At 36.0% G+C, this 16,528-nt stretch overlaps 2 protein-coding genes across 3 annotated transcripts in view; both read left to right on the top strand.

Annotated features, from left to right (window-relative positions):
* Positions 1–1,774: 1,774 nt before the first annotated feature.
* On the top strand, positions 1,775–3,949 carry LOC127813285 (putative RING-H2 finger protein ATL21B). Of its 2 annotated transcripts, none has more exons than XM_052354185.1 (2): positions 1,775–2,471; positions 3,168–3,537. In XM_052354185.1, exons 1-2 carry the CDS (start codon positions 1,848–1,850, stop codon positions 3,387–3,389), a joined length of 846 nt encoding a protein of 281 aa, XP_052210145.1. In that variant the 5' UTR covers positions 1,775–1,847; the 3' UTR covers positions 3,390–3,537. The 2 variants fall into 2 exon arrangements, with proteins under 2 accessions (XP_052210145.1, XP_052210144.1); XM_052354184.1 differs by having other exon boundaries at positions 1,781–2,499; positions 3,168–3,949.
* A 9,311-nt stretch (positions 3,950–13,260) lies between these two features.
* LOC127813144 (mitochondrial inner membrane protein OXA1-like) overlaps positions 13,261–16,528 on the top strand; it is a 28,845-nt gene continuing 25,577 nt past the window's right edge. The window contains exons 1-2 of the mRNA XM_052353941.1: positions 13,261–13,885; positions 16,277–16,367. Coding sequence (XP_052209901.1) covers positions 13,443–13,885; positions 16,277–16,367 — 534 coding nt within the window. The 5' untranslated portion in view covers positions 13,261–13,442. The remainder of the gene's footprint in view (positions 13,886–16,276; positions 16,368–16,528) is intronic.

The following is a 16,528-nucleotide window of genomic DNA, read 5'->3' as shown; positions in this document are numbered from 1 at the left end:
TATATTTGACTAAAATTCATTGTCTCTTAACTTTATTATCGTTTTTCTTTATTATTGTCAATCTTCAAACTTTTCCCTATTGGTTGATATTTTATATTTGACTAAAATTTATTAACTTGTAAGTTTGTCCAAAAGTATTTTTTTATCTGCGTTGGGTTTATCCAACGTGAACATACAAGAAGATAGGACCCACGCCCTCTCTCTAATTTTACTTGTGTCGGTCGTTATGTTTTGGGTAACATAATCAAATTTGTAACTTTGTCAATGTTTTTCTTTATTATTGTTAATGCTTGTTGTGAACTTTTACAATTTTTATCATTGACCAAACAATATTAGGACCATGTTTCAAAACAAAAATAAACTAAAAAGTAAATCCATATTTGAAAATGAGACAAAAGAAGATGGACAAATGGTTGTTAGACAAGTGAAAGAAATTGAGAAAATTTGTAGGAAAAGAGATAAAATAAAATTTGAGGGAACATTTTTAAATATGACACGAGGTATAACCTTATAAATAATACGGTGACGGATAAAATGAATGAAAATGTAGACTTTGTGTAATAAAATCTAATTAGATAAATTAAGGATTGTAATTGGTATTGTATTATAAAATTTGTGTTTATTGAATAATTTAAATATAAAAAAGTACATTGTTTTAGTTAAAAACTTGGCTAAAAAAATTAAAATAATAATTCTTCTCAATTTGGTTACGTCAAGCAAATTTTATATTGTCTGACGTGACTAATAGAAAATTTTTCACTTCACTATATTCAATATTTTATATGTATTACTTGTATTGTCCTAGTAAATATTTTTTAATATTTAAATTCTCTCAATCACGGAGAGTTTTGGTGGATACGCATTGGATAAGGGATAAGGTACACATTACAATAGCAATGGTGATAACTAAGAGAGGCAATGACTAGATGATTAAGTTTCAAGTTTTGAGATTGATTGGTATATATATGTACCGTACTATTTGTATTGACGAGATGATAAATTCGATAATTGAATCAAATTTTATCCGATTAAATTTTATTATCGATCATCAAGTCAGGTTTCATCCAAAGGTGATAGCAGTGAGGCAATAGTAGGATGCAGTGGCGATCGCACAAGGCACTATAATGAGATGACAAGATGATGATTCGACAGTCGATGAGGTGACGATGAGACATGGTGAGGCAGGCCTTGTTGGAGATGATCATGGCAGAGAAGAGAAGAGGCGACGAAGGGCAGGTGTGGTGAATTTGCAAATTAAGTGAAGGTATTTTTGCCATTTGGTGCCTTCGATCATCCTTTTGATAATTTAATTATTTGTATAAATAGTTTATATATATATATATATATATAACTTTGACTTGGTTCCACCTAGGTTGGCGCGCTGCCAACATATGTACTGCCAGCCACTGGGTTCTAGAAGCTCCGCATCCTCCGGAGCTGCCAAATGCCATAGCTGTACTCTCTAGGGCTTTCCCCATATTGCCTAGTGCTTACCCCTGGGTCCGACCATCGACTTCTTGGGAAAATTTGTCCCACATCTTAAATTAAGATTTTGAAGTTAAGTTGTTAATTATTATTTAAGATTTTACGGGTAAATATAATTAAGATATTTTCAATGGAATATTGATACAATTGGTGGCATCGTCAGGTATATATATATATATTCTTACAAAATTAACAAAATATTAAATAAAAATTGAATATGAGGACAAACCTCACCTCACAGACATTTACATAAGATCACAGTAGTAGTAGATGAGCTCGAACGTAGCAAATCCCTGCCCAGACCTTCCAAATAAAATGACAATATACTGTATTACTTTCCTCTCTCCCCATCCCGTCCCAGTATGGAGACTTCAAGCCACCTCCTGCTCCTCTTCTTCTTCTTCTTCTTCCCGCTGGCGGCTTTCTCCGGCGAAACCTGTTCCCCCATAACTTGCGGCCTTATCGGGCCACCTATCCGCTTCCCTTTCTGGGTCCCCGGCCGGTACACCTGCGGCTACAAAGGCTTTGATCTCTCATGCCACCACAGGCGACCAATCCTAACCCTCCCAGACGCCGGTGACTTCCTAGTCTCCAGAATAGATTACCAAAACCAGGTCCTGTTCATCAACGACCCAGATTTCTGCCTTCCAAAACGCCTCCTAAACTTCAGCCTTGCCGGCTCGGTGTTCCAGAAGGGGCCGAACTGGGCGAACGTCACTTTCCTCAACTGCTCGTCAGAGTTCCCCATGGAACAGTTCGTCCCCGTGCTTTGCCTCAGCGGCAACCATAATTACACGACCGTCGTCTCTACTGACGGTACTCACGTGCCGCCAAGTTGCCGGATTCTGGGGACGGTGTCGGCTCCGACCTACGATCAGTATACGTTTAACATGGATCTTTTAGAGAGTCTTCCGTTGACATGGAAATTCCCGAATTGCCGGTCCTGTGAAGCCGGCGGCGGAACTTGCGGTTTGAAGAGTGGCAAGGTTAGCTGCTCCGGTCTTCCTCGCCGTGGTAGGTTTCATTTTCCATTTTCTCAATTTACAAAAAATAAAAATAAAAACTTATCAATTACAATACAATATTTATTTTACTTAAATAAAATCGAAATAATAGTAACAAACTCATGTGATTTCTTTAATATGAATTTCATACAACTCTTGAAGGAAGAAAACGATAATTAATGTAATTTCTGAAAAATAAAAAAAATACTTCATACATTTATATTTAGATTAACGAAGATAATTTATAATTATTGGTATATTTATCTATAATTAATCTTAATTAAAAATGAAACCCAAATGTATTTGTTTTATGTGAGTGGCCGAGCTAGAAAGAATTCAAAAGCTGAATTATTTAAGTCCAATACAAGCAGTACTTGACGCAGAGGCAAAGGGGCCCAGATAGCTGCCTCATGCCTGCTGCTTTGGTTGGATTAATTAATCAATTAATTAAGTAATCACTCTTCTATTAGCGTGTAATATTTTATAATATCATTTGGCCATACACGACAAGTTTGATGCTTTGCAAATGTGGAACCTTAATTTATGTCTCTGTTGCCACGCGTACGTGACTCTGACTGCGTAGAAAACTAAAATGGTAACTTGGAACTCGCCGACCTCTATTTATTAGAATTGTAGAGCATCCTAATCCTTAGCAATTTTGCAATGTTACCCTTACAGGTTTACCAAGGAGTGCTAAATATGGCGTCATCATTGGTGTCGGCATCCCTGGTCTTGTATGCCTCATGGGACTCCTATGCTGTGCTTGCAATAGGATCAAGACCTATGGCCATCGTCGCGGCCGCCGCCACCACCACCACCACCACGAGGAATTCTTTATGCCGGCAATCATTCCACAACCAGGGGGCGCCGTCGCGGCTGGCCTCAACTCATCCACCATAGAGTCGTACCCCAAATCCGTGCTCGGACACAGCGGGCGGCTGCCGAGGCCAAATGACAACACTTGCTCAATTTGTTTAGCAGAATACCAACCCAAAGAGACCTTGAGAACCATACCAGATTGCAACCACTATTTTCATGCTGCTTGCGTGGACGAGTGGCTGAAGATGAATGCCACGTGTCCTTTGTGCCGAAATACACCAGTCGAGTCGTCGGTGGTAACGCCTCGTTCCTCCTCAATCTCTTCCTCCTCGGCTAATTCTTCATCGTCCTAATTAGTCATCAATTTTTGTTTTTTTTCACATACATCTTTTACACAAAAGTTATGAGCTCGTTGATAACATATGTTAAAAGGGGAAAACGCCTTTCAGAATAGCTCAAATTGCATGAGGGTTACGGTTACATGATTTTGTATAGATTTTTGTAAAACTTTTTGTATGAATTTCATTTTGTTAGTTAGATAGTTTAATTTGTAAATGTTTTCGTATGTATGTATTCAAAAGCCATAACATATATAGACTATGGCTACCATATGGTATCATAATAAATAGTCATACATTCAATTGGGAGTTTGATAATAATTAATTAGCATCTTAACCCTTTGGGGTAGCACAGATGACCCTCTACACATATTCGGGAGCTTAGGTACCATTAAGTTGCAGGATCGAGTTTGGATCCGTGCGATTATGAGTCATGAATTTGTGTATATCCATGGGGGCAGGGCTCGAGTTTTTAACCGAACTTATCCGTTCAATCTATGAGCCCATGTGGGTCAGACTGTGATTTATAGAGAGGATGGGACGATTTGAGCTAATTGACTGTCATGTGTACTAGATACGCGTTGATTTCTGCATTACAAAAAAAGTTAGCGATATTCTTTGCCAAACATAATTTGAATGGCAACAAAAGATGTAGAAACATTGGATTTATAACGGACAAGGCAATTCATGATTGTTTAGTAATGTTCCATGAGATGCTCCAATGATAAGCTAGAAAGTATATCCAAATGTAAAGTAGTACTCATCTAAGTCAATCTTGGGATGTTAATCCTGCATCACTATGTAATTAGTCAAGCAATAATATATCTATTGTCATCTTGATCCAAAAATAGGGATCATGATATGCATCTAACACCAATTGATCCACATTGTTGGTTATCTTACCCTATGAAGCACGGAAACGTGAAGACGGCCTGAAACGGCCTTCGAAACATTTCTGTAAATTGCGAAACGTTTTGGGGGCCGTTTCGCAATTTACAAAAAATCTGGGAAACGCGTTTCCAGCGACCAGTCACTCACCTGCAGCGAGGAGGACGATCGTCACCGAGAGGCGAGGCGGCGGCGGGCGGCGGCGAGGCGAGATATGGAGTATGTAGCGACGGTCGAGGCGAGAAATGGTGTACGGCGGTGGGCGGCAACGAGGGTGAGAAGCGAGCGACGGTGGCAGAAACGCTTCGATTGTGAGAGAGGCGAGATCAAACGTGATGGTGAGGGCAAGAGACTCGTCGATGGCGAGAAAGACGAACGACAGTGGCAGACTTCGACTGCGAGAGAGGCGAGACGAAGGCGAAGCTGAGGGCAAGAGACTCATCGATGGCGACCGAGAGAGACAGCAACGATGGCAGAGATCGACTGTGAGAGAGGCGAGATCGACGGCGAGGGCAACAAACGCGTCGACGGCAAGAGAGGCGGCGAGTCGGCGACGGTAGCAGGCGAAGAAAGCGACGCAATCGGCCATTGACAGCAAGGGCATGGGTCTCTCATCTCTGAGAGCTTGTGGTATAGGGTAATACTGTAATATTATATCTAGTTTGTAAAATTATAATTTAATATTATTTATAGTATATAAATGATATATTAATTTCACATACACCCCTATATTTTTTAAAATTACAGTTTACCCCGCGTTTCCGTTTCCTAACTTTTTTGAAAAATACCGTTTCCGCATTTCCGTTTCCGCGTTTCCCCGTTTCCCGTTTCCGTTTCCGTGCAACATAGATCTTACCCAACCTATGTCTCGGCCAATCACAAGATCAAGCGTAAAATACGAAAGATAAAACATAACTTTAAAAAAATCAAGAACACACAATATACGTGTTCGGATTCAAAAAGATCATACTCACGACAGAGGTTCCGCCTCTAGTTAATCTACTAAATACTTTCGATTACAATTGGATTACAAAATCACAACAAGAATAAACGATATTACAAATACAGAACTGAAAAACATAAAAGTTACAAGTACAAGCGCAAGATCTGTTTGATTGATCTCAAGATTAAGTTGTATATGTTCTTTTCAGTTTCTACCAATCTCACATGCCTTAGGCCATTAAAACAACATATATTACACAATACCTTTACCTTACTGAGTGACCTTACCACAAAAATAAAATCGATCGATTGAGAGAAGGATTCACGAGAGAGTGTCTCGCTTCAAGCGCCAAACTAGGGTTTCAGAAATGAGAGAGTGGACAATCTATCAATTAGGACAGCATAAGAGCCCTTATATAGCAGCAGTAGCATGAACTGGAATGGGCCGAGCCGGCTGAGACAGCACACATGAATCACACGATTATGGGCTTGGCCCACAACATATCTCGGCCCAAATGAAACTTGGCCCACATAATATAACAACAGATTATATATAATGCAAATAACATGAAACCCAATATTTCAGATAAAACATAAAATGCAATTATTAATTATTTTGAATCACATAAACACAATATTAACACACATGTTCACTAGAATCCAAAAAGTCCCCAAGGATAAAACTTGAATCTAACATTCCTTCAATTGCTAATTCATTAGACTCATTGTAAAGACACGCCATTGTCCAAAAACAACCTAAGCAAACAACTCATTTCAATTTAGTAACATATCATGAGGAGCAAAATCCTTCTCGTAAGTAAAGTAACTCCTAAAGAGTACAAGAGGATGGAAATAATTGAAGTCTAATTAGACCCCTATGAATAAGGTCAATTTAATAACAAATACTTAGTCATATCACTTTTGATATAGCCTTCCTTTATTTACGCAAGGCATGCAACATTATCTTCATATAGCACTATCGGTGTTGTTTTAAGTACGTCTAACCCATGCTTTTCTTGAATATGTTCTACCATGGACCTCAACCAAACACAATCTCTGCTAGCTTCATGAAATGCAAGTATCTTTGAAGGACTAAAAGTGTTGTCGTAATTGTTTGTTTTATAAACCGCCATGATATGATAGTATCTCCATATATATAAAAATACATAACCTATTTAAGAGTTGGCCTTGTGTGGGTTTGCAATGTAACAAACATCTACATATCCAAGTAATTGTGTCTTGGATCCTTGTGCAAAAAATAAACCCATATTTGTTATGTTACGAAGATAATGTAGAATGTGTTTCACTCTATTCTAGTGTCTTGGAGTTGGTACTAAACTATACATTGCTAGCAAATTAACAACATATGATATATTTGGCATTGTACTATTTGCAAGATCAATACATCAAGACATCAATTGCACTAAGATATGATACTTCAACACTAATAAGTGGTTTTCCATCTTTTTTAGGGCAAAAGGGTTCTTTCTTCACATCTAGTGATCGGACTAACATAAGGGAGCTTAAAAGATAGGCTTTGTCTATATAAAATTATCTCGACACTTTTTTGTGTGTGTGTGTGTGTGTGGACTAGTGAACTAAAATTTTACTTCATAGATGTTCAATTTGTAAGACAAGACAAAATTTAATTTTACCAAGATCTTTCATTTCAAATTCTTCTTTAGGAGTTCCAATAAGATTTAAATCAACATAGACTTAATGGCAAAATCACATTCTATTTTTCAAATGAAAACACATGGACAAATCATATTATTCACATATCTAATTTTCAATAACTATTGACTAGGTCTGTTATACCATATGCGTCTAGATTACTTTAATGTATATAAGGATCATTAGAGTTTAATAGGATATAAGTTACGATTTTATGCTTCAGGCATCTTTTACCCTTTTGAGATTTTCATATAAATCGCTAACCAAATATCCGTATAAATAAATAGTAACAACATCCATTAATTACATGTCTAATTTTTCTACAACTACCAATCCAATAAGGGATCGAAAAGTAATTGTATTCATTACTGAAGAATACATTTCTTGGTAATCTATACCTAGTTTTTACGAGAAACCTTATGCTACAAGTTGTGCTTTGTATTGAACTATTTCATTATTTTACTATGCTTGCACACAAATATCCATTTGTATCCCACACAATGAACATCATTTGGTGTTTGAACTATGGAACCAAACACTTCGCACTTTGATAATGAGTTTGACATTATTTCTATTGCTTCTTTCCATTTTGGCTAATCAATTATATTTCTATTACTTCTAGTAATGTTTATAGTTGTTATATAATCTAACTTATCATCTATGATAATATTTTTTCTATCCCATATCTTCCCATAATTAGTTGAGATCTCATAATTTTTAGGTAGTTATTTCTTTCTAGAGATAATTTTTTTCGAAAGTGCAAGCTTGTTTGTTTTGTGGAAATATTTGAAAGGATGCAACAATTGCATGTGCTAACACTTAGCAGTAGATGCAAGAAGATAAATCATTTTTTAATTTATTTTCAAAAATCAAATAAATAAGCAGCGGCGAAAACCGATCGTTTCTTGTAAGACATAGTGATAGCAACCAAATGCATATACCAAAATGATACATTATGGAAATGCAATAAATGGTAACTTATATCTCAAGTTCAAAGAGCATTCAAGTTGCTTCTGTTGCGCGTCTGACCCGAATACTTTGGCCTCCAAGTTGAGCTCCCGCAATTTCATTACGTACCAACTCACCAACTTGCTTCCTGAACTAGGTCCTCATCTATTTTGATACTTATTCTTGGCTGACCAAGCCACCCCTATAAGCATAGGGGAACAAGTCAATCCACCTATAGGCTGCCTTCAAACCCTTCATTGAACTTGTGCTAGGACCATCTCAACGAAGGTGAAAGAAAGCTAAGACTGTTCTTCCAATGAACGGTTCATCTCATGGACTTGAAACAAGATATAACAAAGAGGGCGGCGGTTGTAAATCCACCACCAATAACTTTTGCTAGACAACCGTCGAAAGCTTGTCGGAAACCCCAGCCACTGTCACTGCCAGCAACTCTTGCCATCACAACTGTTGGAACCACCGAAGAATGAACCACGCCCACCACGAATTGCCTGCTACAACACATTACTAGCCACTAACAACTCTTACCATGCTGGAGACGCTATTTACTAGCTGCCCACGTTGGTCTCCTACAATGACCATGATGAAATCCTTTGTCATATTTTCTTGTTGCTAGCTGTTCTTTTGACAATTAATTTTTTAGGTTATGAGCTTTTATCCATCCTTAAAGCGATCGATGACTGGAACTCTTATCCCGAAATCACTCCAAGCTGCCAACGCATTCATTACTTCTCCTCTATATTAATATGTATCTCATACATATTTGAAGTCAAGAGAGGAACCAAGCTTGTGCACATGCTACAGTATTATATATATATCACACACACACACACACACACACACATATATATATGTATATTCTTAGTGGATTAGATAGACAAAACAAGAAGAAAATGAGAGAGAGGGCATTGGAAGACGAGGGAGGGAAGGATGCACGCTTGGGGGGGGGGTTCTACCTCTTTCTAAATTAATAATAATAATATTATTATTTACAATGTAATATATGTTACGAAATTGAATCGAATACAAACTAGAATCAAACCATTAATCACACACACAAACACATAATTTTACATGAAAAACTCAAATCGAGAAAAATCACAGGTAAAACGAACAAAATATCATTAAGCAAATATTGATAGTACAAAAGTGTATTGTCATACCAAAATATCACTAAGATAATATTGTTGTAACTAATTCTAAAACATTAGACATCTATTTATAGACTTAAAATCATTTATAGATGTACATATGAAATTATATTCTGATCAGAAAATAATTCATGAAGATATTCCTCCAAATGAGATAAATCCCACTTAAATCAAATTTAATATCATTTTAATCACAATCAAATTAGAAGTTATAATTATAGTCAAATTAGGAGTTATAATATTTTAATTTCGGGTCACAATTATAACAAACTCTACCTTGACACAAAATTCAAATACAGAATCATTCATAATTTTTTTCTTTCAACAGAATCACGGAAAATTAATCTTCTCATAAATATCAACCAAAAATTGCACCACAGACTTGAGGTTTGACTTAATCTGAGATGATGACGATGACTCAAATTTCTTACTCTTATTGATTTCAAGTTCCACCTGAATATCAGAACTTTGGTGACCTGTAGGGTTAGATTCTTTTGTAGACGAATCTCGGAGCATACCAATTTTATCAAAAATAACATCTCCGCCAATTACAACTTTAGACGCTTCTGAATCTTATAACTTTTAACCTTTAACGCTAGATTTATAACTAAGGAAGAGACACCGTTTAAATATTGGTTATAATTTTTCATTATTATCATGAACAAATGCAAGACATTCGAAAAATTTTAAATAAGAATAATTTATAAGAGTACTTGACCATAACTCTTTTGGAATTTTTTTATCAATAGCAAACGATGGAGATCGATTAACCAGAAAACATGCCATATAAGTAGCCTTAACCCAAAAAGACTTAGATAAATCGAAATTAGACAACATACATCGCACATTTTCTATCAAGATTTTGTTCATTCGCTCAGCTACACCATTTTGTTATGGCGTACCTTGAACTATTAAATGCTTTAAAATTCCTTATTTCTTGCAAAAATTATTAAATTAATGTGAACAAAATTCTAAACTATTATCAGTATAGAGACATTTAATATGTCTTTCGATTTATTTTTCAATCATAGTCTTCTATTGTTTGAAAGTAGCAAAAACACTAGTCTTCTATTTCAAAAGAAATACCCAAACTTTTTAAAAAAAATAATTGATTGGTTGGTGAGGTTCTCGAATATATAAATTTTAATTGTTATATCTATGCAACAATACACATTATGAGTGTCAACTATAATTTACCTTCATCAATAAAATTTTTATGTTTTGATCATAAATAAATACAACTTGTATTTTTATTTAGATTAAATTATACTAGACACCCTTGAGATTTTACTAAATTGTATCATATTTTTCTTATGTTTTAAAAATTATACTATCTCTCATTTGTTAAATAGGCATAAAAAAATCTGTACAACTATAAACAATGGAAATAGTTAATATAAATTAAAAACATAAAAGGTATTTTCTTTATTTATTCCAAACCTTACGAGGGCGCATTATATAAGATGAAAAGACTAGTCATCACATGAAATCCCAAATGTCCTCAAAGTTTCTCAAGCCATCATGATGATTAAAATAAAGGTAACTTATATATTATGACATAGTGATGGTACAGATTGGATTGGCTACGATTTTTAGGGTCAATGTAACTGTAATTGTCTTCGTGGTGTAAAGCTCTTAATTGTATTTGTAACCTTAACTTTATGAATTTTCATAGGGTAATAACTAGCCACCATTTCATGAAAAGGTTTACCTTTGCTTGGTGGGGCAATGACTCTTTATGAAACCTTGTGCAGACGATTGAACAATTGGATCCTATACCCAAATAAAAATAATTTAAGACAAAGTAAATTGACAAGAGTATATATATATATATATATTTTTTTTTTGAGAGAGCGACATTTTCCCATACTTCGTCTATTGGGTAAATTAAAATATAATTATAATTTATACATATTCGGAATAGACTTTCGAGAAATGACTTTTCTCTTTATGAACCCTACTTTCACGTCATACGAATGGGATACCTAGAAAGGTGATAAGGCGCACCATAGTTCTGTTTCCACAAGGACAACTTGCCTTTCAACAATAATACTGCTTTTCAAGACATCACAAAGATTTGAACTTTCAATATTTTTGTTATTTTTTTTTTGTACTTTATCGCTACTCTATGCCTGTGAAGACGGGTATAAAATTTTATTCATGTGTTGTGATGATGTATAACAAAAACAATTTAAAATATGTTTTAAATGGATAATTTGCATTTTTGAAAAGCAACCTTTAATGGTGCTTAAAGAAATAAAATCACTAAGTTGAAGTACGTTAAGTAGGCAGCTAGTGCCAATGATTAGTTAACTGAAGTTGACCAATGATCTACAAATAACCATGACTAGTTGACTAGAGTTCAAAGACAAATAAAATGAAAATAGTACTTGTTAACTAGTTAATTAGGACTTCTTGACTAAAGTTTGGCAAGAATGAGTCACGAGCATTTCTAAATACACTCAACTAGCGGACTAGTAACAGTGCAATAGTTGCATCTCAAAATATACTCAACTAGCCAACTAATAACACTCCACTTGTTCCTTTTTGATTAAAGAGCATGATCGGAATCGGGATCACAACGGTAGTGCGCAAGTTCTGGCCACGGGTCCGTTCAGGGGACAGCTAGCACTTGCAAGCACTCCGACGCTTGAGTGAGTAAGAAAAATACAATATATCAGTAGGTCAGAGGTTATAATATACCTTGGTTCTGAGAAGAACTGACTGATATAGGAGAAGAATGAGACATCATCCTACATGTATGTATTGTGCGTTTGCAGGTAATGAGATTGACTATCCGGTGTCGATGGAGATTTCGAATTGATAGCATGGTGGCGACGAGACCCTCATTAATGTAGATAAAATCCGTCATTAATGAGGATGAGATCTGAAATGGCCGTGTATATACCTAGCAGGAGTTGCAATGATGCCATGAAAGATTGGCGTTGGACCAAGGTTGAGCTCAGAGAAAGAACTAAGATTGAGCCCGAAAAAAAAGCCGAAATTAGACCTGAAAAAGGGATCGAGATTGGACTCGAACAGTCCACCACTAATTGAGTAAACCCTAGCAGAATGTTTTTCTTTTGTCCTAAGAGTTGTAGCTTGTAGACTAAAGTTTCATAAAATCTTATTTTATATTTTTCAAGTTAATTTTATAATTAATCTTATTTGACAATAAAAAGCGTACAAATTATCCTTCATATGATTTTATCTTATATGCATACTTTTTAATCTTTGCTAAAAATGTATCAATTTATTTCGCAAAAGTCGACTATATAGAAAACTCGTGTTATTGTGTTAATTAATCTTTTATTGCATGTTTTCAGAAGTTTAATTATCATATAACACAAGATACTAAATTTTGCCAATAACTTAATATAATATAATGTAGAAAACATTTTTAAAAATCTAATTCACCCTTTATTGGTTATTTTTCTAGACAACTACCATTCACCTCCTAAATTGGTCTTTTTGACCCACACACCCCTTTTAAATTTTAAAATTAACTTAATTAGTCTTTAATTTTAATTTAGTCACAATATTTAAGTAAATTGATTGTATATCTCATAAGCTTTATTTTTCTCTAAATTAGCTCGTAAACTTTTATGAAAAGATCATGACACCCCTCCTATGTTAATTGAACTAATTTAAATTAAACTTATACTCAATGTCTATTTAAATAAGTTGAATTTAATATAAAATTACAGAAGCGATGGGACCAATTATAGGGTATAAATTTATTAAAATTTGTATTAAATTTCATTTAATTAAATAAATATTAAAGATAATTCTAACTTAAATTTGATTATATATAATTTATTTATTAAATATTAATAATAATAAAATAATATCATAACTAATTTAAAAAATAAAAATTAATGAAACGAATTTTAAAATTTACAAAGTGAGGAAGGAAAGGGGCAAACTTAAAAGGTGTTTGGTGAATGTCTAGTTCAAGACAATTAAAAGACCAAAGAGCCCTCGAAGGCTTCAAAAGCTTGAGATCTCCCTGGCTACGTTTGCTGCTGCAACAGGGCATAGCCTCCTTTCTCCTCCAGTGGGAAAACCCCAAAACCCTATATCCATCGTTGATCCATCTATCCTTCAAAATCAAATCGGTTGTATAATTCTTTGGCACAATCTGTTAATACTCCCACAATCAGCCCTTCAAATCCATGGCGTACAGGCGAAGCCTATGCACAAGAGCGACGCTTCTCGCTCGGCATCGCTTTGCCCCGTCGTTCTCCCACATTCACCGGGACGACGATCGGAACAAGCAATCTGAGGACCGAAAGATTGAGAGTTTACTCCAAAATCGATCTTTTGGCGCTTCATGTCGAGGCCTGAGACCTTCCCAGTTCCTTGTTTCTCCAATGGCTGGATCGTTTTTTAGCAGAAATATGTCGACGACGGTTGGCGAAGGGGCGGACAAAGTCGAGTACATGACAGATATGGCCGAAGTTCTCGCGGATAGAACCGTTGAGGCCGTGGTTGCCGCCGCCGCCACTGCGACCCCTGCGGTTAACGAAGTCGCGATTGCCGCCGCGGATTCGGCTTTTCCCGTTGCAGCGTTGCAGTATCTTATTGACGGTGTTCATTCGTTTACTGGGTTCAATTGGTAAGGACCTGAGGCTGTCATTTGTAAATGGAGAGTCACTTAATTTTATTTGTAAAAGATTAGGAAAATTGTGTTCTTTGAGTTTGGAGCGAGTAGTTATTTTTCAATTCATCGTATCACCAGGCAATTTGTATATTTTTACGGCTCAGCTATCAGTTGTCGGAACATCTTCTTTGAGTTGTTGGAAACTCTTCTGCGAGAAGATATAGAAGCCCTCGTATGAGCAGGTATAGGTAACAAGTTTAAATTTCTTTTGGTAGTTTTAAGATTGGTTGTCTCGCCTTGTGGTAGATGTTTGGGCATTGAGTGTTTAGGTCTGTTTAGTAAGATTTTGCTGGGCAATTGATTGTGGAGAGATTTACCATGTGGGAGGGTAGTTTGTGTGAAGGTAGGTACGGCAGGGTGGTGCGAAGGCTATTCTATCGTCAAGATTAGGCCTGATTGTAGGTTTGGTCTTTGGAGGGCCACTATATGTGGTTGAGGTGAGTTTTTTGGGAGGATTTTCTGTCCAGTGGGCAGGGGGAATGGATTCAGGTTTTGGGTGAATAATTGGGGTGGTCACAGGAGAACCAAAGAGTTTGAAAGCTATCTGGAAAGCATGATCTCCTCTTGCAGATGCCTTCCTTGTTTGTTCAACTTCTTTGGGCCTTATATGGCCGACAACTTGACGAAGAGGAGGCAGATAGTGATTGGTGCTGCATGATGCGTTGAGAGATGATTGATCATCTTTATGATTACTATGTGGTAGTCCATGAGGTGTGGAGTCTTATTGTTTTCTTTTAGGCATTCAGTGGATGATGTTGACTCTGGTGTCAAACTTTCTGTGTTGTCGTTAAAAGGGCTTGTTGTAAATCTTGCCTTTCACCTTTTTGTGGTGTGGTATATCTGGGAAGAAAATTCTGTTGCTGTAATAAAGGGATTAATTCTCATTCCCCTATTCTATGGTTGAGCAAGCGGAGTGCTTTCCTATTGAGTGGTTGGTTTATCAAACATGTTGTGCTTGCCTATAGTTGGCCTTGCCGGGTTTTAGTTCTTTCTTATAGGGTTTGACCCTTTAAGTGGGTTCTTCTATTTTATATACTATTATTAAACAAAAACTTCTCTCTTGAGCATTTTACTTTTTATTTCAGATATATTAGCTCTTGGTGTATGATTATCATTTTTTTTTATTAATTTGGATAATATGAATTTGATACAATTAAGATGGTTTGGGCATATGGGAAGAAGATTAGTAGACTTATTTGTGAAGCAAGTCAATGAAACGGAGGAAGTTTGTAACAGAATGGTTAGAAAAAGACTATGAAAACTCGGTGAGATACCCTTAATCATGATATAGGTTATAATGGCCTTGTAGAGGATGTTGTAATGTATAGAGATGGACAGAGGTCTAGAACACATGTAGCCAATGTCACCTAACGGATTAACAGCTTATGATTGTTACTGTTGTTGTTGGATAATCTGAATTGAAGGAAATGGTGATTAAGTTGAGTTGGGTATAGGCTGAAGAGAATCACTTGTGTTTGGAGTATCTTGCTTGGTTTTATATGAAGCCGTTGTCCAACACAGGTTGCCACCCACCATGTATCAACAAGTTAATCCCTTTGAATTTCAGAGGATTGATGTGACTATCTGCTTGTGCTTTTTTACATGGACACGAATTCTAGTCATTGGTGACATCTTTTTTTGCCATGGGCAAACAAAGAATCATTGAGGTTCTCTTTGTTCGTTGCAAGCTCTTGACTTTCTATCTATTTTGCATGTTTTGTTTTCCCCTTATCCAATGGTGCCATTGCTCCTTTTTTGATGCATATGGAAAGAATGAATAGGAGCATCCTCAAAAGTTAGGGGCTTAGTACCAATTAGTTTAAATGCATGACTCTTACATCCCTTTTCAAATGTTGCCTTTATATCTCTTATACTAGCCATTTCCTGATCATTATTATTTGATGTCCTATTATATCTCTTAGGCTAGCACTATTTTGCATCGATTTCCTTTGTTATCCAGCTTCTTATCCTTCAAACTACCTACCTTCTTATTGGGTATTTATTGGGTCATGGATAATGTTCTGCATGTCCTTTGATTCCATGCCTCTATTTGGTAACAAGAGCATTCAATGTCTTGCTGCAATGCCGTAGCTCTAGCATCAGTTGTATCCCAATGTATTATGGTTGGTTTGACAATTAAATATTTAAGGAGTAGGTTTCCTTAGAAGAGAAGGGATCCATCTGAAAATGTTTTCTGGATTCAAGTGCCCTCTAATTGTTTGGTTGCCAGTGTGAATGTACTCACCTCTAAAGACGCAGCATATAATTTGATGGTTCTAAGTCTGAGCCACTCTTTGGAATACTAGCAATACACAATTTGTTGAAGATGGTCCTTGTTGCTTTCAGGTGGGCTTCCATAGTTGTGACGACTTTACTGATTCGAGGGGCAACAGTTCCACTTTTGATAAACCAGCTTAAGTCAACTTCAAAATTAACTGTAAGTTCCTTTACTCTCACACATTCAGTTATATGAATTATGAAAACTCAATAAGCACCACCTGTTCCATTGATTGAAAGAATTTCATCACAGTTTGAAAGTTTATGACAGAGCTTCCCTCTCCCACTCTGGCAAGTTTAGAATATGGTTAGAATTTCATA

This window comes from Diospyros lotus, chromosome 11 (genome assembly GCF_014633365.1).
Source record: "Diospyros lotus cultivar Yz01 chromosome 11, ASM1463336v1, whole genome shotgun sequence".
NCBI classification, from domain to species: Eukaryota; Viridiplantae; Streptophyta; class Magnoliopsida; order Ericales; family Ebenaceae; genus Diospyros; species Diospyros lotus.
This window is presented reverse-complemented; position numbering and strand designations above follow the sequence as displayed.

What these genes read in the sequence shown, in the direction of transcription:
- LOC127813285 (XM_052354184.1), top strand. Translation starts at nt 1,848, where the DNA reads ATGGAGACTTCAAGCCACCTCCTGCTCCTCTTCTTCTTCTTCTTCTTC. An exon ending in CTCCGGTCTTCCTCGCCGTG is followed by an intron (nt 2,500 to 3,167) that starts GTAGGTTTCATT and finishes TTACCCTTACAG; the next exon opens with GTTTACCAAGGAGTGCTAAA.